The sequence below is a fragment of the Nothobranchius furzeri genome, chromosome 1 (genome assembly GCF_043380555.1).
Source record: "Nothobranchius furzeri strain GRZ-AD chromosome 1, NfurGRZ-RIMD1, whole genome shotgun sequence".
Lineage (NCBI taxonomy): Eukaryota > Metazoa > Chordata > Actinopteri > Cyprinodontiformes > Nothobranchiidae > Nothobranchius > Nothobranchius furzeri.
The window spans coordinates 92,821,856-92,846,042 of NC_091741.1; the positions used below are offsets into that span (position 1 = coordinate 92,821,856).

Genomic DNA, 24,187 nt, shown 5'->3' on the forward strand with positions numbered 1-24,187 from the left:
TAAAACAACAAAATTAAACTACTAAAAACTAAAACAAATAAAATGAGAGAGAAGAGAGAGAGAGAGAGAGAGAGAGAGAGAGAGAGAGAGAGAGAGAGAGAGAGAGAGCGAGAGAGAGAGAGAGAGCGAGAGAGAGCGAGAGAGCGAGAGAGAGAGAGAGAGAGAGTGTGTGTGTGTCTTATTAACTGGAACAGTATGAGTTTGTCTTTTAACAGCACTTTATGTTTGTGCTTGTTATAAACACACCTGTAGTTTGGTCCAGGACAGTGTAACGTCTGTCATTTCTGGTGGACACAAGTTCCCACCAGCTGGTCCCCACTACTAATACTTTTCTTAAACCATGTAAGCCTGTTAGTAAGTAGAGCAGTTCACCTGGGATGCTTTTCAAACATGAAGTGCTTGGTGGCCTGAATAGTTGTGCAGCTATGTAGGATTTGTATGTGTGAAACAGAATAAAATAATTATCTGGCAATGTGCAGCATTCAGTGTACTGTAACACCCCCCTCAACAGTGCTCTGAGCAGCAACTGAGCCTGACTGAAACATCCATATGTGGTTCATGTTTTGTGAATGAATATGCAGCTTGTTGAAATAAATCAGATTACCTGCTAAATTCAGAGTTAGGTCTGTATTTATATATGTTTGTAAAACAAAAATCAATGTTTGGGTGTGTGTTTTCCTGTTTGCCTATTCATCAAAGTTTGTGCAAGTGTGTGCTCGTTGCTGATACTTTGAATATTTTAGAGAAAAAAACGATTTCTTACCTTGTTTGAGGAGTTAGGATTTAACAGGTGGAGGAAAGGGTGACACCACCCAGCAGCAAGGGGGACACATGAAAGAGAAACACAAGAGAGACAGATAGTCAGTTAGACTGGTGGTCAGTTCTCAGGGTATGAGGGAGTTCAGCATACTTACCATTATCATTAGAAACATAGCTGTAATCATAAATAGTGATTTGGCCAAATATGTGTTCAGAACTACTTTTAAAAGATTCTGTATGCATGTGTGTGTGTGTGTGTGTGTGTGTGTGTGTGTGTGTGTGTGTGTGTGTGTGTGTGTGTGTGTGTGTGTCTGTGTGTGTGTGTGTGTGTGCGTGCTTTGGGGAGGGTTGCACCTATGTATGTCTGTATGGTCACGATTCGTAAAAAAAGGGAAAAATGCGCAAAAATGAAAGTACAAAATGTTTATAGGAATTTTCCAGGACTGTTTGTAAAATGTGTGTAGAGAAAATAAATCAACAGTTTTCTACAGTGAGATTGATTTGTTAGATTTATGGATGCAGATTTGGAAAAAAAAGAAAATTAAAAAATTAAAAACCAACAACAGGAAAAAACCTATGGAAAGTATAAAAAAACACCTAACATTTTTATGATATATTTCATCCTGTTTTCCCAGACAGAGATAGATAGATAGATAGATAGATAGATAGATAGATAGATAGATAGATAGATAGATAGATAGATAGATAGATAGATAGATAGATAGATAGATAGATAGATGATAGATAGATAGATGGTAGATAGATAGATAGATAGATAGATAGATAGATAGATAGATAGATAATAGATGATAGATGATAGATAGATAGATAGATAGATAGATAGATAGATAGATAGATAGATATATCTATCTATCTATCTATCTATCTATCTATCTATCTATCTATCTATCTATCTATCTATAGATAGATAGATAGATAGATAGATAGATAGATAGATAGATAGATAGATAGATAGATAGATAGATAGATAGATAGATATTAATCACAGGTTTGTTGTTTGCTATGGAATGATCCTGATTCTCAGAACAAACCCACACTCATGCCACTTTAAATCTCCACACCTTCTGTCTATACATGAGGAAAACAAACACAATGAAATGTGATTACACAACTATCGTGTGAATCCCAACCAAAAACACTGCACTGCTGCAGAAAATCACTACCTAACACCGACAGCAGAGGGCCTGGAGGCGAAGGCCTGAGACAAATCTATTCAGTAATAATGAGGTTCTTTATGCTGGGGCTTCATGCTGGCCACAGCTCATTCTGATATCAGTGTCTTTGTGAGGGCAAACACGGGATAAATGAAAAATAAAATGAAACACCACCTGCTTTAATTAGAGGTTACTGTAGTGTACCAGAAATATCCACTACAGAATCCATGTTTGTGCATCAGATAACAGTGGAGCCCATATCCACAGCAGAAGGGAGGTCACCCAGGAGAACAATGAAACACAAAGGATCATGTAGACAGCAGGACATTATGTAATGATCAACAGAATAATTTTAGTTAGTTAGTGTAAACAGTGTAGTTATGTGACATGTTTATGTAAAACTGAGATGATATGTATGTACCAGCACAGATTAGAAGATATAATATCACAAACAGCCTTGACACCCCCCTCCTTCTCTATCATCAGACCCCCTAACGTCAGAGCTGACTACAGCAGATCTACTGAAGACAGGGGTGTTTCCTGTCCTCTCAGGATCAGCAGATCCATGTCTGCATCACACAGGAGAGGCTGCCTCCCCCACAGGTTCATAAAGATGGTACAGTCTGGCCTGTGAGTCAGCTTGTTGCTATGGTACCACATCCCACCTCCCCTGCTTGCATCCCACCCTGCTTTCTGCAAGCCACTGGAGTGATGGAAAAGGAGTTAAGAAAACAACATGGAGGACTAAAATGACAGCATGATAGCAGAAGAAAACATGGGAGACAGAGTTCTGATGCATCCAATACCTGATTATATGATTATATGGAGCCAACATCAAAGCACTCGCAGGCCTTAAATACTCTCCTCACAAAGAAAGCAGAACAAAGCAGATTTTTATCTTTCTCACAAGCCCTGTGTTCCATACATAGACTAGAGTGACACTGCAGGGTAAAATTCTTTTTATAGACAGAGTAAAATGTCCCACCCTGACTATCTTCTATGCCTTTCTCTGTGTTTTCTCTCTGCAGCAGAGTGGTGCAGCTGGAGAGGGGGAGGGGAGACATGCAGAGAATGACATCAGGAGGAAAAAGGAGGACTGCTGGAAACTGAGACTGATGGTAGAAAAGCAGCCATACAGTTTTTATCTGGAGGTAAAATAATTATATTCTCATTGTTATTGGATGTGATAGAAGAAAAAACATGATGATGCTCAAGAGTTGGCTCAGCAATATCAATGAGTTTACTGTTAAATCTAAACCCAAAGACTCTTTTCCAAGAATACCCATAAATAAAGCACACACAATTTTAATTGTTTATAAATTCATGATCATACCGAACGCTTTGCAGCGAATAGAGTTAACCATAAAAATAATCCAGTAAGGCCATGTCTTTACCTCTGAAACATCAACAGCTCACATTCCATGACAACATCTTTTGAAAATGCCAGATAAATAATTTAAATCACTGTTTTCAAATTGGGTTTTCATCCCACGATCATAGAGGCAGGATGATGCAGCAGCTGAATCTGAAGCAGAAAATAATAAAAATGTAAAGAGCAGACTAAATGTTGAGCTCTAAATACTCTATCGTCTTGTTCCCTGTGAGTTTATTTATAGATGTTCATGTAAAAGAACCAACCAATGAAAATAAATAAATAAATAACAGCAGCAGCTGCAACAACCACACAGAGACAATATTCTACAAGGGATCATCTTAAATTATCTACAATTAATGTTGAAGTCACACTAAGTCCCAAACAAGAGGTATTTTAGACAAATAAGCAGCAGGGGTTAAAGCACAACTTTCAACTACTTTCCTCAGCCACAGAAAACAAAATGACAAGCCCAGCAGCATGAACATGGTCACACAGCTGCTCAACAGACACCTTGACCAGAAAAACATAACATCAGCAGCATCTTAAAGGTCTGTGGAAAACAGAATTCTGAGGTTTGGTCAGAATTTTTTCTAAGTTTAGCAAACTAATAATTATATATTGTTGTGACGATCACAGGGGAAGAACAACACTGATGTAAAATAAAAAGTCTGACCTACTCGCCGGTTATAAAAGTATTAGAGATGTATTTTGGATTAAATGTGATCAGAGGAATTCTTGAGCAAAAACAACACCAGACTTGGGAAAATGAGACATACGTAGTATTTAAGCACAGCTGAAACAGACTAAAGCAGCACGGATGTGGTTCAGTAATAACATCTACCAGTGAAAAGGCATCAACTTGGTTACTTGTGGTTGGTTATATTACCTTAAATGCACACCTCAAAACGCCTCCTACTGAGCCTCCACATGCAGACTGATTTGTATTCCTAATGATTTCTCTGGAACCAAGCACAACAGCTGCAGAAACTCATTGTGTCAACATGCGTTTGAAATTCCTAAACTTTAGAATCAATGTAAATAAAACACATGCTGTTGGAGAATCCCAGCTTTGATCATGCTTGGTTATACAAGAGGAAAACTCCCTCCGTCTGATTTTGAATAATCTTGATTATATTTGATTTTTTTAGATTTCACATTTATCCAGGTCAGTTGTCGTGGGACTTTAAATCTGCCTCCATCCTGATAACTGACCTCCTTGTTTTATGTAACTAATCTTCATCCCACTGTTGATGCCTGCTTGGCTTGTGAATATTTCCTGAGTCTGTGTCTTTCACAGAGCAGGATGTAATCTAAAATCAGTTTCACACATAAGACTCGTCTATTTCAGCTCATTTCTTTTATTAGAGAACGCTGCAGATCAAAATGGCTGCTGAGCATCACGACCACAAATGCTGCACAGGGTTAGTGAGGCTGAGGTGGATACCACGTGCTTCCTCCCCTCCCCCGATGCCTCTCTCCTCTTCATCAACACAGTTTTGCCTCCCTCCTCCACAGAACACAAATGCACCATCATTCTTCAGACAGTTTAAACCTTTAATGACCAAATATATATTTATTTTATTGCATTTGTATTTGAATTGATTTCTTGTGTTGAAGACAATCTGGAGCGCAATCCTCCCTCACGTTTGTGTGTGTGCAGCCCTGCTGCATGGTGTTTGGGAGAGAAGTAGGTCACTGAAAAACTAGTGCAGTGTTGTGTTTCTCTCTCTGAGGGTCTTTAAAGCTTGGATAGAAACCAAGTGATCTAAAAAACAGAAAAGTAGTCATCACACCTCAGCTGACCATCAAAGCAGATTCTTTAACATGCACTAGCCTGAAGAGTATAATAATCAGGGTTAATAGTTCCAGTATATCCAAACACTGAAGAGTATTTATTTCCTCCTGCCATCAGGTTTCAGATGAGACAAACAACAAAAAATTATATTAATTTAGAAATTTTCAGAAAAAAAGACTATTAGGGATAAAAGAAAAGGAGCATGGATCTGAGACTAGATTCAGTTCAAGTCCAATGCAAGCAGGGTGTACGGTCAAAACAAAGCAACAAAAATGGATGTCACATGTTAAATGTTGCCCTCCCAAAATAAAAAATAATAAAAAAAGAAATTAAAATTAAAATATCCAATATATCAAAAGCAAACACTAAACAACATTGAGACTGGTTACTTTATATTAAATAAGTATATGCTATTTTAGAATATTTATGGAAAATGTGTGATTGTTTTAAAACTAGGCTGCGCAGTGGCACAGTGGTTAGAGTTGTTGCCTTGCAGCAAGTAGGTCCTGGGATCTTTCTGCATGGAGTTTGCATGTTCTCCCTGTGCATGCGTGGGTTCTCTCCAGGTGCTCCGGCTTCCTCCCACAGTCCAAAGACATGTTAGGTTAATTGGTCTGTCCAAATTGTCCTGAGGTGTGTGTGTGTGTGTGTGTGTGTGTGTGTGTGTGTGTGTGTGTGTGTGTGTGTGTGTGTGTGCGTGCGCGTGTGTGTGTGTGATTGTTTATCCTGTGTGTGTCTGTGCCCCCCCCGCCCCCTACACGGACAAGCGGGTTCAAAAAATGGATGGATGGATGTTTTAAAACTATGAAATCTGACAAATTTGCACAGAACATTTAGTTTTTGCAATGTTCTTAAGCTATTTCAGTTTTTAACAAGGGTTTATCAGAATTTAGACATAAAAAAACTCCATCACAGAAAAATTATGAATGATAATTTTAAATCTTTGCACAGATAGGGGAATAAATAAATCACATTATCAAAATCAGATAATCATTTTTTGTGTCACGATATTTGGTGTTCAAGACCTAAACATGTCAAAGTTATTAACTTCAACAGCAGACACGTAGTGGAGTTTGATCTGTTTACTTTTACAAAAGTAAAAGTTTCTTATTTTAAAACAAAACCAAAAACTAGAACCTGCACGTGAGATTTCAAGGAAATTAGTGAAAAATATATTACAAAAACACTAACAGTAACTAGTAAAGCCTCTGATCTCACCTCTGTAAGGGTGCTGTTCTCTGACTCAGTTTTAAATCGTGGAACGGTCCGGGTAGCATTGTGGTCAACAATCAGAGTATTCTGACTGAATGGTCTGGAACATTTAACGTCACTCATCCGGGAATCAGTAGTTCCGTAAACCTCGTAATTAAAACCTTGCTTCAAGGTGCCAGTTCCACCCGCGTCTGCGTAAAGAGGGGGGTAATAGGGAATGACAGGAAGGTTCCCGTTGGATTTATAAAACATGCGCTCCTGTCTCCATCTGTAGATTTTCACTGAGATGATAACCACTAAACAGGTGATGAAGAGGAAGGAAACTACAGCCAGAGCCAAGACTAAGTAAAAAGTCAGGTTGTCGTTGTACTCCTTGTCGTGTGTAGAGTCAGTGAACTCCGACAGCACTTCAGGGAAGCTGTCCGCCACCGCCACGTTAACAATGACTGTAGCTGAACGAGAGGGCTGGCCGTTGTCCTCCACTATAACAGTCAGTCTTTGTTTCACAGCATCTTTATCAGTCACTTGACGGATAGTTCTGATTTCTCCATTCTGTAAGCCCACTTCAAACAGCGCCCTGTCTGTGGCTTTCTGCAGTTTATAGGAGAGCCAGGCGTTCTGTCCAGAGTCCACATCAACAGCCACCACTTTTGTCACCAGATAGCCCACTTCTGCTGAACGAGGCACCATCTCAGCCACCACGGACCCTCCAGTCTGGACCGGGTACAGGACCTGAGGGGGGTTATCGTTCTGGTCCTGGATCAGTATTTTCACAGTCACGTTGCTGCTGAGAGGAGGAGAGCCTCCATCCTGCGCTTTGACGCGGATCTGAAACTCTTTAATCTGCTCGTAGTCAAAAGAGCGCACTGCAAGTATCTCCCCACTCTCTGCATTCACCGAAAAATAAGCGGAAGCTGACATTCCATTAAGCTGGCTGTCCTCCAGGAAATAAGAAACTCGTGCATTGTTTCCGTAGTCCTGATCCCTGGCCTTCACCGTCAGCAGCGACAGGCCAGGTGAATTATTTTCAGCAACAAACGCGGTTAGATGATTTTTAGGGAATTCTGGTGCGTTGTCGTTTACATCTGATATTTTCAAATGAATAGTTTTGTTCGCAGAAAAAGGTGGAGAGCCTTCATCTACTGCTGTTATGGTGATGTTGTAATCGGGAACAGTTTCTCGGTCCAGAACATCATCAGACACCAGGCTATAAAAGTTCGTTGTAGATGACTGGATTTTAAAAGGTAAATCCGAGTTTATAAAACACCGAACGTGGCCGTTTTTACCCGAGTCCAAGTCTTTGATGTTGATCATCGCTATAACAGTATTCAGAGCAGAATCTTCAGGGATGGGATTCGAGAAAGAAATTATGCTGATCATCGGATGATTATCGTTAAGGTCAGTGACGTCAATTTGCACCTTGCTTGCGTCTGACAGCCCCCCTTTGTCTGTAGCTTCAATATCTAATTCATACATCTTATTTTTTTCATAATCTAAAACACCAGTCACCGTAATTTCCCCAGAATGAGGATCGATTTTAAACAAGGATGACGCACGACTGTGTTGTGAGAATGAATACGTCACCTCCGCATTTGCGCCCTTGTCATCATCAGTTGCACTGACTCTTAGGATAACTGTGCCTTGCGACGCGTTTTCAGGAACAGTGACCCCGTAAACAGACTGACTAAAAACCGGAGCATTGTCATTTGCGTCCAAAACAACCACATTTATTTTAACAGATCCTGATTTCTGAGGACTCCCGCCGTCAAAAGCCGTCAAGGTTAATTTATGTTCCTCCTGCGTTTCTCTGTCTAACTGCGTGTGAAGAACCATCTCAATATACTTCGTTCCATCTGGTCGTGATAAGATGTTTAATTTAAAATGATCGGTGGGGTTTAGTTTGTACGACTGAATCGTGTTTTGAGCTACATCCGGGTCTCTGGCACTCTCGAGTGAATATCGAGATCCCTGTGAGGCGGATTCACTAACCTGAAAATTATATTCTTTCTTGGAAAAAAACGGGGAGTTGTCATTAATATCTGTAATCTCTACATCGACCCTGTGCAGCTCCATCGGATTTTCTAGAATAATCTGGAAATGAAGCGAGCAGGGAGACATTTGCTTGCACAGTTCCTCTCTGTCCATCATTTTAGACACAACCACCGTCCCTTTGTCTGCATTCAGACCGATGTACTCACTGCCATCCTCGGTGAAAATCCTAGCCCGTCCGGATTTGAGTCGTTTAACATCCAAACCCAGATCCTGCATGATATTCCCAACAACAGATCCCGAAGCCATCTCTTCAGGTATTGAATAACGAATCTGACCGACAGTCATTTCTGCGACACAGAAATACAGAAGCAGAAGCAACCTCGGAACCATTTTCCTTTTAGGTCCATGTGAGAGAGCAGCCATTATTTAAAAATAGCGAATACAACAGAAAAAAGGCTCGTGAAACCGCGATGGTGCGTTGAATCAGGAGTCCATTGCTGAGGGTGGATCTCTTTGTCGGGTTAGCTGCGATTAAAATAGAGGAGGGAGGATTTCATGCTACAAAATAATATTTTTCTCACACACTAACCAACAGCGGCACTTAGAGACGTGAAGAAGAAACTACAGAAACTGATTTATATACACACACACACACACACACACACACACACACACACACACACACACACACACACACACACACACACACACACACACACACACACACACACACACACACACACACACACACACACACACACACACACACACACATATATATATAACTGAGAGATAAAAAAGAGACAGACAGGCACCTAGATAAATAGATTAGATAGATTAGATAGATTACATAGATAGATAGATAGATAGATAGATAGATTAATAGATTGATAGATTGATAGATAGATAGATAGATAGATAGATAGATAGATAGATAGATAGATAGATAGATAGAGAGATAGAGAGATAGAGAGATAGATAGATAGATAGATAGATAGATAGTTTATAGATAGATAGATAGATGATAGATAGATTTAGTGCAAAAAATAACAAGGGAAGGAGAAAATGTATAGGCAATGCCTTTGACTCTGTCCATGGTGCTGACTGCAACTGACTGACAACCAGCACCCTATGTGATAAAATTAAAATTTATTTGGATCATTTTAACTAACATAGATAGATAGATAGATAGATAGATAGATAGATAGATAGATAGATAGATAGATAGATAGATAGATAGATAGATAGATAGATAGATAGATAGATAGATAGATAGATAGATAGATAGATAGATAGATAGATAGATAGATAGATAATAGATAGATAGATAGATAGATAGATAGATAGATAGATAGATAGATAGATAGATAGATAGATAGATGATAGATGATAGATAGATTGATAGATTGATAGATTGATAGATAGTGCATTACTACTTTGTGAATGTAATAAATACATTTTATATGATGGGCACTATTTTAATTACCTGCCACCAGTTTTGGCTTCTTACTGAAGGCTTGAGGTGAAAAGCTTAAAATGTTGGGAGGTAAATAAATCCACCTATAGAGTCTATTACACGAAAGTTCATTTTAGAAGGATGAATAGATATAAATGCAAAAACATTACGGGAAATAGAAAAAAGGCCAGTTAACATTGATCACTCTGTCCATGGTCCTGACTGCAAAAGTAGGCACAGTGATCCGTGTGGTATGATACCATTATTTGGATGTTTTTATCACATGAACTTACTAATACTCGTATCAACTAACCTCTAAAGGAGAGTCAGGCTCATCCAGGATGCTCTTCTCACCCTGTATCCTCTGCATGGTTCCTGTAGAACTGGGGTCCATTACCAACACGTTCTTACTAGCAGCTCTGCCGAACTTACAGTCACTCTTTCTGGAGTCAGTGGTCCTGCACACCTCGTAGTTGTACACATGTTGGAGAGTTCCTGTCCCCAGCGTATCTGAGTAACGTGGTGGATAATATGGAATGACAGGGAGGCTGGAGTGATACAGGATGCGAGACTGTCTCCATCTGTAGATTTTCACTGAGATGATAACCACTAAACAGGTGATGAAGAGGAAGGAAACTACAGCCAGAGCCAAGACTAAGTAAAACGTCAGGTTGTCGTTGTATTCCTTGTCGTGTGTAGAGTCAGTGAACTCCGACAGCACTTCAGGGAAGCTGTCCGCCACCGCCACGTTAACAATGACTGTAGCTGAACGAGAGGGCTGGCCGTTGTCCTCCACTATAACAGTCAGTCTTTGTTTCACAGCATCTTTATCAGTCACTTGACGGATAGTTCTGATTTCTCCATTCTGTAAGCCCACTTCAAACAGCGCCCTGTCTGTGGCTTTCTGCAGTTTATAGGAGAGCCAGGCGTTCTGTCCAGAGTCCACATCAACAGCCACCACTTTAGTCACCAGATAGCCCACTTCTGCTGAACGAGGCACCATCTCAGCCACCACGGAGCCTCCAGTCTGGACCGGGTACAGGACCTGAGGGGGGTTATCGTTCTGGTCCTGGATCAGTATTTTCACAGTCACGTTGCTGCTGAGAGGAGGAGAGCCTCCATCCTGCGCTTTAACGTGAAACCGGAAGTCTTTGATCTGCTCGTAGTCAAAAGAGCGCACTGCGTGGATGACTCCGCTATCAGCACTAACGGACACATATGAGGAGACTGGAACTCCGTTAACGGAGGAGTCCTCCAGTATGTAAGAAATACGGGCATTCTGGTTCCAGTCAGCGTCTGTGGCTTTCACTGTGAATATAGAGAGACCTGGTGTGTTGTTTTCTACAATGTAGGCCTCATATGAGCTCCTCTCAAAGACAGGCGCGTTGTCGTTCACATCAGAGATCTGTAAGGTGAGAGTGACGCTGCTGGAGAGGGAGGGCACTCCTTCATCAGAGCAGATCACCGTGATGTTATACTCAGAGGCTCTCTCCCTGTCTAACTCGCTGTCTGTCATTAAACTATAGAAATTTCCAGTTGATGCCTTCATCATAAAAGGAATATTTTCATTAAGGAAGCACTGGACTTTTCCGTTCTCACCAAAGTCAGCATCCTCTATATTTATCATCGTCACAACAGTACCGTGTTTAGCATCTTCTGATATAATGTTTGACTTTGACATAATCTGAATATCAGGTTTATTGTCATTCACGTCAATGACGTCTATAGTCACTTTGCATGCATCAACCAGTCCTCCGTCATCACTAGCACGGATATTTATCTGAAATGATTGAGCTTTTTCATAATCTACATTCCCCTTTAGTCGGATTTCACCCGTGTCTGCGTTTACTTCAAATAACCCACGCGCATTATCGAGCATGCTGGATACTGAATACGTTATTCTACCATTAGACCCTTCATCTGCATCAGTAGCAGTAACCGTCCTCACCACCGCTCCTACGGGTGAATTTTCTCTGACTGAGGCTTTATAAACAGACTGTGTAAATACAGGAGCGTTATCATTAACGTCCAAAACGGTGATTATAATCTGCATTGTTCCCGTCATCTGCGGCTCTCCGCCATCCAGCGCAGTCAGAACCAAAGAGATCTTCTCCTGTTTCTCTCTATCGAGAGGTTTCTCTAAAATCATTTCAACATTTTTCGTTCCATCCGCCTGATCGTGTAATCTAAGAACAAAATTGTCAGTGGGGTGCAGCTTATATGTCTGTAAGCCGTTCACACCCACATCCAGATCGACAGCGCGATCTAAAATGAATTTCGCCCCACGGACAGCGGACTCACTGATTTTAAATTCCACGTCATTTTTTTCAAACGAAGGTGAGTTATCATTAACATCCGTTATTTCAATGGTTACGCTGTAAAACTCCATGGGGTTTTCTAATAGAATCTGGAAGTGTAAGGCACAAGGCGTCGTTTGCGCACAAAGCACCTCTCTGTCTATCCTGTTCTTGATTAGGAGGACGCCTCGTTCTTTACTCATCTCAACATATTCACCCCCTTCTCGACTAAATATCCGAGCGTTTCCAGATTTTAATCGTTTAACATCCAAGCCAAAATCTTTAGCCATGTTACCAACTAGAGATCCTTTAGGCATTTCCTCCGGAACGGAATAGCTGACCTGCCCAAGCACCGAGCTGGAGGAGAGGAGCGACAAAAACAACAGCACTGGCCCTCTCATTGTTTGTCCGCCGTCATCCACCTATGACAGCTTAGGGAAATAAGTCCAACAAAATTAAAAGTCCAACAAAACATTTAAGGCTAATTCCAAACATGCAGTTGTCTCCAGGAATACAAGAGTCGAATTAAATCCAGACGGTGCGTTTGTCATCTCTCCCTTTCTCTCTCTAACAAAAAGAAATGTAGGGAGGTGCAAATAGTCTGGAGTGTCAGAGACAGGCCAACAGCGGCACTTTGAGCTCAGTTAGTAAAAGTGCAACTAAAAATGCAAAAAAAAAAAAAAAAAAAAAAACTTATGGTTGCTAAAAATAAATAAAAATACAGATATATTAGTGATGATAGAGCAGAAAAATGGCTGCATCTATGACAAGAATCTAAATCAGGGGTCTCCAACCTTTTTTCACGTGTGCTACTTTTACATTATGAAAGTACAGGAGAGCTACTGCCATACGGTTTATTAACCTATAGGCTACATCCATGTGTGAATACGCTTAATATGTTAAAAAAAGTCCATGCTACTCCTTGTATTTCAATACGTCAATATTATAAAAAGTACAAGACAAATAGTGACATTCTGAAAATCAAACAAAACAAAACATTGAATCAGATACTTTCAGATAATGAAATACAAAAATAATTTACGTGTGATTTAACATTGTTTTAGAATGAATCAGTAACATGACTTTTTCGGCACACAAGAGCAGATAATCTGTTCCTGACCCTGAGCCCTAACCGGAGCCTAAGCAGAAACGTCAGGTTGTCGCAGTGTTAAGATATTTTGTCATAAATGAACACAAACTTCCCAAAGCTACAGAATGCCTTTGAAAATGGCATTTAATACAAAATGTTTCAATGAATTATGAAGTGTTACGATTATTCTTCCAAACATCCGACACAACATTTTTCATAAAATGAATAAAGCTGAAAATATTTTAAATAAAATACAAGCTAAATGTGATGAAAACGCAACATGCTAAAGTTTGAACTGAAGTAAAATCGTTTAAAAACAGAAATAACATTCCTTCCTGCTTTCCTGATTTACTGAATCATCAATTTGAGCTCTTTTTAGGTCACAAAAGTAAGGTTTTGCTTCGATAACTGCAGATTAAAAAGGCGTTGTTGCGTTTTTTGTTGACAATATTACGTTTGGAGGTTTATCCTTCTTATTTGCCCCTGGAACAGCTGATCCACGGGTCTGACTGCAGAACAGCACAACATGGAAAGAGAGAGAGAGAGAGAGAGAGAGAGAGAGAGAGAGAGAGAGAGAGAGAGAGAGAGAGAGAGAGAGATGAAAAACGGGTTTTATTTCTAAAAGAGACAATCAGCTGAAACCGTTGAGGGAAATTAGTTGAAACTACCTGAAATCCTCGAATACAGGCCTGTATTCAATTAACGGCCGGGTCTCATATTTTGGCCGGTGTCGGCGGAGGTGAATAATGGCCGGTCTCTTATTGTGGCCGGGTGGAATGTGGTAACAAGCAAGTACAGGGGGCGGTTGTGTCATCGTCTCACTTTTGATTTGCCAGTGATAGACCGCGAGGGTAACTTTAACCGTGCGGAGACGAAGAGGAGGCGAAAATTTGATATCAAGTTCAAAGAGAACGTGCGCTGCAGAACACTGGTGAGCAATAGGGGTTGTATGAACTAGTCGACTTCACTATAGTGACTTTTTATGCCTGTCATCGACTAGTCGCTGTCACGTGATAATGACTGGCAAGATGCAGCCCTCGGAACAGACAGCAGCCTGCTGTCAGCAGGTGACAAGCTCCTGTGCTCGGGGGGGGGGGGGGGGGGGGGGGGGGGGGGGGGGCAACGCGCTGTGCCAGAGCGTCGGTACTGACACGTGATCGTTCATGTCGGTTCATTTCCTTTAATGTTTTCTGTCTTTTATTTGCCCCTGATGTGTTTCGCTGCTGTGGAGCGGGGCACATCACCTTGTCCTCCGGTGACGCACCGATCACTGATGTGGCCGCCAAGCAGGGAGCGCTCCGCTGTTTTTGAGGTCGATATCTGTGTCCTGAGCACGGCCACAGTAACATTATCAAATCAGGTGTCGCCACCTCAAAACTAATTTAACACGCGATCATTCATGTCGGTTCATTTTCTTTAATGTTTTCTGTCTTTTATTTGCGCCTGATGCGTTTCGCTGTGGAGCGGGACGCATCACCTTGTCATCCGGTGACGCATCGATCACTGATGCGGCCGCCAAGCAGCGAGCACTCCGCTGTTTTTGCGGTCGGTAGATCTTTTAGAACTGCAGCTCAAAGGTAACTCATGAGGTGAACATATATGAACCCAGGTAGCAGTTTCTCTTTAGGATTGAGAGGAGATGCACAAAGATAATAAACAGACAGGACAGAAAAATAGTCAAATAGAAACAAGTTAGTTTTGTACCTGCTGGTTGCAACAGACACCATTGAAGGTAATCAGAAGTGAGGAACAGAAAATGAAATAATTATTTTAATGTTTAGAGCAGCAGGAACTCCGAGAAGCTGCAGGCGCATCAGTGAGTTTGCGGCCGCTGCGCAGGGGGAGGGGGGAGAGGACTGAAGCAGAAACTACCGTTGTTAAAAGAAATGTGTTTAACTTTGAAAATGTGGGCGCACTATTAATTGTCAAAAACTCCAGCGAACCATTAGTTCATTTTGCTCAAATAGAAATAGAGGCCTGCCTCTAATTCTGGCCCTCCTTCCAATAAAGGCCTGGAGCTTGATGAGCTTGAGTCAAATACAGGCCCGGGCCTGTATTAGAGGATTTACGGTAAATCACAGGCGATGTTCAGAGTTTGGTCGCCTGTGTTCATCAAGTGGTCACAAACAAATGGATTTTAATTTGTGTTAACGAGTTATCACCACAGTCAGACTTTTACTTTCACCCAGAATATTTCACTGAGGATGTTTTTTTTAAATCAGTCTGTATAACCGACGTGACCCCATTTCTTTAGAAGCGCATCTTTATCCACTTGTAGCTTAAAGGTGGGAAAAATGATCGATTCTAAGATGCATCACGATTCAGCCGTGCATGATTCCGCATCGATGCAGCAACGTGGCATAATGAGATTCTCTCCCTATGTCTATGTCGGGGGTCAGAATCCGCGGCTCTGGAGCTGCATGCGGCTCTTCCATCCATCTGATGTGGCTCTCTGTGCTTGTAAAATAATGAATGGATATTTAAATAAAATGCTTTATATTTTACTGCATTAATTTTACATCTGTATGCCAATTCTAAATGTAAAGATTGTCTGCGTAAACCTGAACAGTTCCAACCCGTTCTTACTATGAGACCGGGTTGACGGGTCACACTTGTGCGTAATCATATGCGTTCTGAGCTGACGAGGATGTGAGATTCTGGGATTCTCCTCAGCTTCTGGATGTGTCGCCACATTGGAGACAGGAACAAGCGCTATTCAGCCAAAGTTTCATAATCAGGGAACATTTTCTAAGCGACAAGTCTCGCTTCAGTCGGAGGAATCTTCCTGCATGCGCTCTGGTTCTGCGACGGGCTCCAAGCCCCTCTCCACATCTTCAGCTCGCTGTGCACCGTACGTACACGCTGACAGCCAGCTGCGCTGAGCGGTGTCCAGCTCAGATGTTCAGATGGGAATCATTTCTTGAGTGATTTAGCTACATCTGTGCGAAACGAATAAAGTGTCAGTTCGTCTGCTTGCATCGTGGTAATTCTTTCTATTCTTTCTCTGTCAAAAATAAAAAATCATATACGGGAACTATCCGGTCAACACAACACAAGCCCTGCTTTTAACTGTTCTGTTTTCTTGTGAAAATTGTTGCAAAGAGATATAATTAAACTTGATTAACACCAGAGCCAGGCGCACTGCGCCGTTGTCTCCGTCACTGTAAATGAGGGAAAAACAAATTGATTGGATCCTTTTCTGACCTTCCCAACCTACAAAGTTTAATTACAACAATCAAATGTGACAGAGCCTGGATTTGTATTCTGAACAGTCTAAACATGTTTTAAAAAGAGACGTATGACAAAAGTGGCACCTGCTCAGTAAAACCACCAACAGGGTGAAAAATATCAAAATACTGTAGGCAGAGACGGGCTACAACTTCTGGATCCACTTAATATAAATCATTTTATTGATTATCGTCTTATGAAAGATAACTTTGACGTACACGAGCGACCGGTACTGGCTGCTGTCACCTGCTGTGAGCAGCTCTCTGCTGTCTGAGGGTAGGCCCCGCCCACAACGCCGCGGCTGCTGTTGCTCCCAGTGTTTTCTTTACTGTGGGAAACGGGTAATAATGGCTCTTTGATGGGAACAGGTTGCAGACCCCTGGTCTATGTCTATGCAGGACAATAACGTTTTGAGGTTTTGTAATTACTTCTGGGGGCCGAGTTGCAATGACATGCGCACTGCGTTGCCCTAGCGCCAGTTTAAAACAGAAAAGGCGGACAGGGATACAGGGCCAACATTACCAGTAATCAAAGATCTACCCGTTACATTTAAATCGGATGTCTGGGCTAATTTTGGTTTTGGGATCCTGGATGTGAAAGAATCACTTAACACAGTATTTGTTTACTATTTTTAAGTTCAGTAATGTTCTATCTTAAAGCTGCTCTACCGAAAACATTATTTCTTATATTATTTAAGTAATTATAGGCAGCACATTTTAAAAATTATTGCTCACTATAGTGAATAGATGAATGTTCTGTTTTTCAGGGATTTCGAAATCAAAAAGAAATTGAAAACTATTCTACTGCTTTTATTAAGTAATGAAAATTTTTGTGTGAAGAATCGTGATGCATTTCAGACTCAAAGCAAATCGTTAGGCAGGTAATCGGAATCGGATCAAATCGTGAGGCAGGTAGAGATGCACACCACTAATGTAGCTGCAGCTACTTAGATCAGAAATGGGAATCCGTGCTGCAACCGGATCACTTAATCCGTGTTTTTCCAGTAGAACACTTTTGCCTACATATTTGTGCAATAATTGTCAGTTCCAAAGGCTCGCCTAAAGACGAGGGGAGATAGGGCTTTTTCTGTGGCCAGTCCTACACTCTGGAACAGTCTTCCTCTGCAGATCAGGACCTCACAAAATCTGGATGTCTTTAAGTCCTTGCTTAAAACTCATTTATTCAACCTTGCTTTTGTGTCGGATGATTTTATTTTGTCATTGTTACTCTTTCTCATTTTTAATGATTGTATAATTGTGTGATGTAATGCTGTTTTTATCCAAACTTGCTAATTTTTATGGTTTTTAGTTATACTTCTTGCAATTTTATCTTCTGTGTTGTACAGCAATTTGGGGTGCAGAAGCAATAATAACTTTAGAAATACATGTGACCTTGACCTTAATAAGATTTTTAATTTGCTTTTGCAAACTTAATTTTAAATAGATATTACAGAAAACGGGGAGGGCTTGCCAACAAATTTAAAAACGTTATTAACAAGTCAGACAGGATGTCCCACTGCTGCTTCCAGGCGAGCGACATAAAAGTGCATACCGAGCTACCGGTAGTAACAGGCAGATAAATAATCTTAAAAGGAAGAACCACTGAGTGTGCAATGGTGTCGCTCTCCGAGGTGCTGAAATAAGCGCACAACCAAAAAGTTTAAAACAAATGATGGACTACGTAGTAGTTTAACAGAGTGTAATATCTAACCTCTAAAGGAGAGTCAGGCTCATCCAGGATGCTCTTCTCACCCTGCATCCTCTGCATGGTTCCTGTAGAACTGGGGTCCATTACCAACACGTTCTGACTAGCAGCTCTGCCGAACTTACAGTCACTCTTTCTGGAGTCAGTGGTCCTGCACACCTCGTAGTTGTACACATGTTGGAGAGTTCCTGTCCCCAGCGTGTCTGAGTAACGTGGTGGATAATATGGAATGACAGGGAGGCTGGAGTGATACAGGATGCGAGACTGTCTCCATCTGTATATTTTCACTGAGATGATAACCACCAAACAGGTGATGAAGAGGAAGGAAACTACAGCCAGAGCCAAGACTAAGTAAAAAGTCAGGTTGTCGTTGTACTCCTTGTCGTGTGTAGAGTCAGTGAACTCCGATAGCACTTCAGGGAAGCTGTCCGCCACCGCCACGTTAACAATGACTGTAGCTGAACGAGAGGGCTGGCCGTTGTCCTCCACTATAACAGTCAGTCTTTGTTTCACAGCATCTTTATCAGTCACTTGACGGATAGTTCTGATTTCTCCATTCGTTAAGCCCACTTCAAACAGCGCCCTGTCTGTGGCTTTCTGCAGTTTATAGGAGAGCCAGGCGTTCTGTCCAGAGTCCACATCAACAGCCACCACTTTAGTCACCAGATAGCCCACTTCTGCTGAACGAGGCACCATCTCAGCCACCACGGAGCCTCCAGTCTGGACCGGGTACAGGACCTGAGGGGGGTTATCGTTCTGGTCCTGGGTCAGTATTTTCACAGTCACGTTGCTGCTGAGAGGAGGAGAGCCTCCATCCTGCGCTTTCACGTGAAACCGGAAGTCTTTGATCTGCTCGTAGTCAAAAGAGCGCACTGCGTGGATGACTCCGCTATCAGCACTAACGGACACATATGAGGAGACCGGAACTCCGTTAACGGAGGAGTCCTCCAGTATGTAAGAAACTCGGGCATTCTGGTTCCAGTCAGCGTCTGTGGCTTTCACTGTGAATATAGAGAGACCTGGTGTGTTGTTTTCTACAATGTAGGCCTCATATGAGCTCCTCTCAAAGACAGGCGCGTTGTCGTTCACATCAGAGATCTGTAAGGTGAGAGTGACGCTGCTGGAGAGGGAGGGCACTCCTTCATCAGAGCAGCTCACCGTGATGTTATACTCAGAGGCTCTCTCCCTGTCTAACTCGCTGTCTGTCACTAAACTGTAAAACTTGTCTGACGTTGACTTCAAAACAAAGTAATTGCTTTCATTAATTACGCAATGCACTTTGCCATTTTCAGACGAGTCTGCATCTTCAACATTTATCATTGTTACCACCGTGTTAGGTTTAGCATCTTCTGATATCACGTTTGATTTAGACATAATATGAATATCAGGGCGGTTATCATTCACGTCTTCCACATTGATTATGAGTTTACAAGATCCGATACGTCCACCATCATCACTAGCACGAATAATAACCTGGTAACTTTTGGTCTTTTCATAATCAACTTTTCCATTTAATTCTACGTCGCCACTTCCTTTATTTATTTTAAACACTCCATGTGTCTGATCTGTCATGGCTGAAAGAGAATAAGTTATTCTGCTATTAGATCCCTCATCTGCATCCGTTGCAGTGACTGTTACTATCGCAGTTCCTATTGGCTCGTTTTCTTTTATGAAGGCTTTGTAAACAGGTTGTGAAAAAACGGGAGTGTTGTCATTAGCATCCAAAACGTTTATTAGGATCTGCATTGTTCCGGTCATCTGCGGCTCTCCGCCGTCTAGCGCCGTCAGAACCAAAGTGAGGTGGTCATATTTTTCTCTGTCTAATGGCGCATTTAAAACCATCTCCACATTTCTTTCACCCTCTCCTTGATTATTACTTTTCAGAGAAAATATATCAGTTGGTTTTAGAACATATGCTTTCAAGTCATTCTCTCCCACATCGAGATCAGTTGCTCTGTCTAAAATGAACGTTGTGCCAATTTGCGTGAATTCGCTGATGTTAAATTGCATCTCTCTCGTTCTAAAAATTGGCGGGTTGTCGTTTATATCAGTGATTTCGACTGTAACGCCGTAAAACTCCATAGGATCTTCTAATAGTATCTGAAAATGTAGCGCGCAAGGCATCATTTGTTCACAGAGCGCCTCCCTGTCTATCCTTTCTTTCAGCAGCAGAGAGCCTCTCTCTCTGTTCAGCTCCACGTAAGCTGTGCTGTCTCGAGTAAAGACTCGAGCCTTTCCGGATTTTAGTCTTCTGGCATCTAAACCTAAATCCTGAGCAATGTTACCAACAAAAGATCCTTTTGCCATTTCCTCTGGAACAGAATACGTAACGTGTCCAGCAACTGAGCAGAGGAAGAAGACGCACACGAACAATAGTACTTGCCGTCTCATTGTGCCCGACACCATCTTTGAATCAGCGGAACAAACTGCTATGTCCTCCGTTATGTATTTTATACAAATCCCGCGATCAGACAGAATGACCGAAATCCTTTAAAATAGAAAAAAAATTCTTCTGGTTTTCCAGTCAGCCATCCGTGCTCCTGTCGTGTTTTTCAACTCACAGTTATGCGTTGAGCTGATAAATGAAGAAGATGGGGTGGAACCACCACACCATCAAATATGAAACTAACACTCACTAGTCAACAGCGTCTCTCAGAGTTTAAAGCCAAAATTACAACAGCATTGCTCATAAAACAAAAACTGCAGCTCAACATAGATAACATGTGTGAACACAGATATGTTAGAACATAATAAAAACACAGATAAACGCGATTTAAGGTCAAGTTAAGAAGGGGTAACATATGTAAAAATATTTTTGAGAAAATGCGAATATTTAGCAAGAAATAATAGATTATTATTATTTATTTTTTTTACAAATCGAAGCACATTGTTTTCTCACATTATTTTAAGTTTAAAATATTTTAAATGCAAACTTTTATACTGAAAACGTGATTACCCCCCCAGAAAAATACACTTTAACAAAAAATAAATAATGGGGCCCCTTCATAAAATATAAAATGTTAGTAAAAGGTTGGAAGCTGTCGCTATCCATGGTTCTGAAAAGGACAACTGATGCCTAAAAGATAAGGCACCATAAGAAATAAATAGGAATTTACAATGCCCGAGAACTAACAATAAAGACTAACCTGCAAAGGCGAGTCAGGCTCATCAAGGATGCTCTTCTCATCCTGTATCCTCTGCATGGTTCCTGAAGAACTGGGGTCCATTACCAACACGTTCTGACTAGCAGCTCTGCCGAACTTACAGTCACTCTTTCTGGAGTCAGTGGTCCTGCACACCTCGTAGTTGTACACATGTTGGAGAGTTCCTGTCCCCAGCGTGTCTGAGTAACGTGGTGGATAATATGGAATGACAGGGAGGCTGGAGTGATACAGGATGCGAGACTGTCTCCATCGGTAGATTTTCACTGAGATGATAACCACTAAACAGGTGATGAAGAGGAAGGAAACTACAGCCAGAGCCAAGACTAAGTAAAAAGTCAGGTTGTCGTTGTACTCCTTGTCGTGTGTAGAGTCAGTGAACTCCGACAGCACTTCAGGGAAGCTGTCCGCCACCGCCACGTTAACAATGACTGTAGCTGAACGAGAGGGCTGGCCGTTGTCCTCCACTATAACAGTCAGTCTTTGTTTCACAGCATCTTTATCAGTCACTTGACGGATAGTTCTGATTTCTCCATTCTGTAAGCCCACTTCAAACAGCGCCCTGTCTGTGGCTTTCTGCAGTTTATAGGAGAGCCAGGCGTTCTGTCCAGAGTCCACATCAACAGCCACCACTTTAGTCACCAGATAGCCCACTTCTGCTGAACGAGGCACCATCTCAGCCACCACGGAGCCTCCAGTCTGGACCGGGTACAGGACCTGAGGGGGGTTATCGTTCTGGTCCTGGATCAGTATTTTCACAGTCACGTTGCTGCTGAGAGGAGGAGAGCCTCCATCCTGCGCTTTAACGTGAAACCGGAAGTCTTTGATCTGCTCGTAGTCAAAAGAGCGCACTGCGTGGATGACCCCGCTATCAGCACTAACGGACACATATGAGGAGACCGGAACTCCGTTAACGGAGGAGTCCTCCAGTATGTAAGAAACACGGGCATTCTGGTTCCAGTCAGCGTCTGTGGCTTTCACTGTGAATATAGAGAGACCTGGTGTGTTGTTTTCTACAATGTAGGCCTCATATGAGCTCCTCTCAAAGACAGGCGCGTTGTCGTTCACATCAGAGATCTGTAAGGTGAGAGTGACGCTGCTGGAGAGGGAGGGCACTCCTTCATCAGAGCAGCTCACCGTGATGTTGTACTCAGAGGCTCTCTCCCTGTCTAACTCGCTGTCTGTCACTAAACTGTAGAAATTATTTGACGTTGATTTGAGCAAGAAGGGGATGTTATCATTTATGTAACATCGAACTTTTCCATTCTCACCCGAATCTGGATCTTGAACATTTATCATCGTAACCACGGTATAAATGTTTGCGTCCTCTGATATAATAGCGGATTTTGACATTATTTTAATTATTGGTTCGTTATCATTTTTATCAACAACATCAACAATAACCTTACACGAGTCTGTTAATCCTCCGTTATCTCTCGCACGCACATTAATCTGAAAATGTTTTTTCTTTTCATAATCCAAACCACCCGTCAGTCTCACCTCGCCGCTCTCCTCGTTTACTTCAAAAATCTGCCTCACGTCATCTAAAGTATTAGTAATAGAATATGTTATTTTCCCGTTTAAACCACGATCAGCATCACTCGCACTCACTGACGTCACGATGGTGCCTTTTGGTGAATTCTCAGTAACGGTGCCTTTGTACACCGGCATCGTGAAAACAGGCGCGTTGTCATTTACATCTAACACCGTAATAAGAATCTGCATTGTTCCAGACATCCGGGGCTCTCCTCCATCTGCTGCCGTCAGAACCAGTGACATCAGCTCTTTTTTCTCTCTATCCAAAGGCTTCTGCAAGACCATTTCCACATTCTTTGTTCCATCAGCTTGATTGTGCAGCTTGAGCAGAAAATGATCACTCGGCTTCAGCACATACGACTGGAGACTGTTCGTTCCTACATCCAAATCTGCTGCTCTTTCCAAATCAAATTTTGCTCCAACATTTGCAGACTCGCTAATTATAAATTTAATTTCGCTTTTTTCAAAACTCGGTGAATGGTCGTTAATGTCTGTTATTTCTACTGTTACGCTGTAAAATTCCATCGGATTCTCAAGCACTATCTGGAAATGCAGGGCGCACGGAGTCGTTTCCCCGCAGAGCGCCTCTCTGTCTATCCTTTCTTTCACAAGGAGGAGTCCTCTCTCGGTGTTCAGCTCAATGAAGTCCCTGTTATCACCGGAGTAAACACGACCTTTTCCAGTCTTCAAACGTTTAACACTCAGGCCTAAATCCTGAGCTATGTTACCGACTAACGAGCCGATCGACATTTCTTCAGGAACTGAATAGGAAACCTGTCCACAAACTGGACTTACAGACAAAAAAGAAATCAACAGCAGCACTTGCCGTCCCATTGTTTGAGAAATCATCGGAGGGAGAAAACAGTCCTTAAATAATCCACTTGTGCCTTTAAAAAATCCTCAGATTCGACTACACCAGTAAAGAATCCTTATTGAGGGGAAATAATATGCGTAAAGAAAGTCAGCGTCATGAATGGAGACAAAGCTCTCGATGCCTTTCCTCTCTCTGATGCAATAACATAAAGAGGCGCTGCTGCTCCTGATATAGTACAAATACAACCTAGAGGGCAATAGCGTCCCACTGAGTTCAAATAGATACATTGCACTCATTACTTAAAAAAGAGAGAGAAAAAAACTAATAGATAAATGGACTTCATAATATTGTATTGATCGTTTAAATAAAACAAATGAGCAAATTAAAGATTGATTAATGCACCAAAAGATCAACAAATCTTTTTTTAAGTTTTTCGCTTTCCATGGTGCTGAAAAAAAAGAGTAGGTGCTGGCCTCAAAAAGTATAAACAAAGAATTTCCAAAAAAAAAGGGGAATTATTTCAAGGAGGAAAATAATATCGTATTTTACCATTTAAGCATTTTTATATATTGTTTTGTGAGCATTTTAGCATT

General features: G+C 41.6%; 2 protein-coding genes across 28 annotated transcripts in view; both read right to left on the reverse strand.

The window, feature by feature from the left end:
- Window positions 1-24,187, reverse strand: part of LOC107376386 (protocadherin gamma-C5) — a 344,488-nt gene that overhangs the window by 47,473 nt on the left and 272,828 nt on the right. For 2 of the 27 annotated variants that reach the window (XM_070551679.1, XM_070551634.1), the window contains exon 1: window positions 18,090-21,223. The exons of 20 other annotated variants lie outside the window; for them this stretch is intronic. In XM_070551679.1, the coding sequence (XP_070407780.1) occupies window positions 18,090-20,489 (2,400 nt within the window). In that variant the 5' untranslated portion in view covers window positions 20,490-21,223. Of the gene's footprint in view, window positions 1-6,322; window positions 8,933-10,077; window positions 13,702-18,089; window positions 21,224-24,187 lie in introns of those variants that run through there. 5 more of the 27 variants (XM_070551681.1, XM_070551648.1, XM_070551687.1 and 2 more) reach the window with 5 other exon arrangements.
- LOC107373084 (protocadherin beta-16) lies at window positions 102-24,185 on the reverse strand. The gene is made up of 2 exons (XM_070551756.1): window positions 21,230-24,185; window positions 102-763 (listed from the first exon to the last, which is right to left on the reverse strand). The coding sequence occupies exons 1-2, from the start codon at window positions 23,627-23,629 to the stop codon at window positions 740-742; spliced, it is 2,424 nt and encodes an 807-aa protein (XP_070407857.1). The 5' UTR covers window positions 23,630-24,185; the 3' UTR covers window positions 102-739.

Coding starts and splice junctions, on each gene's coding strand:
- LOC107373084 (XM_070551756.1), bottom strand. CDS start 23,629: ATGATTTCTCAAACAATGGGACGGCAAGTGCTGCTGTTGATTTCTTTT. Junction 764..21,229: donor AGCCTGACTCGCCTTTGCAG/GTTAGTCTTTAT, acceptor TCCTCAAACAAG/GTAAGAAATCGTTTTTTTCT.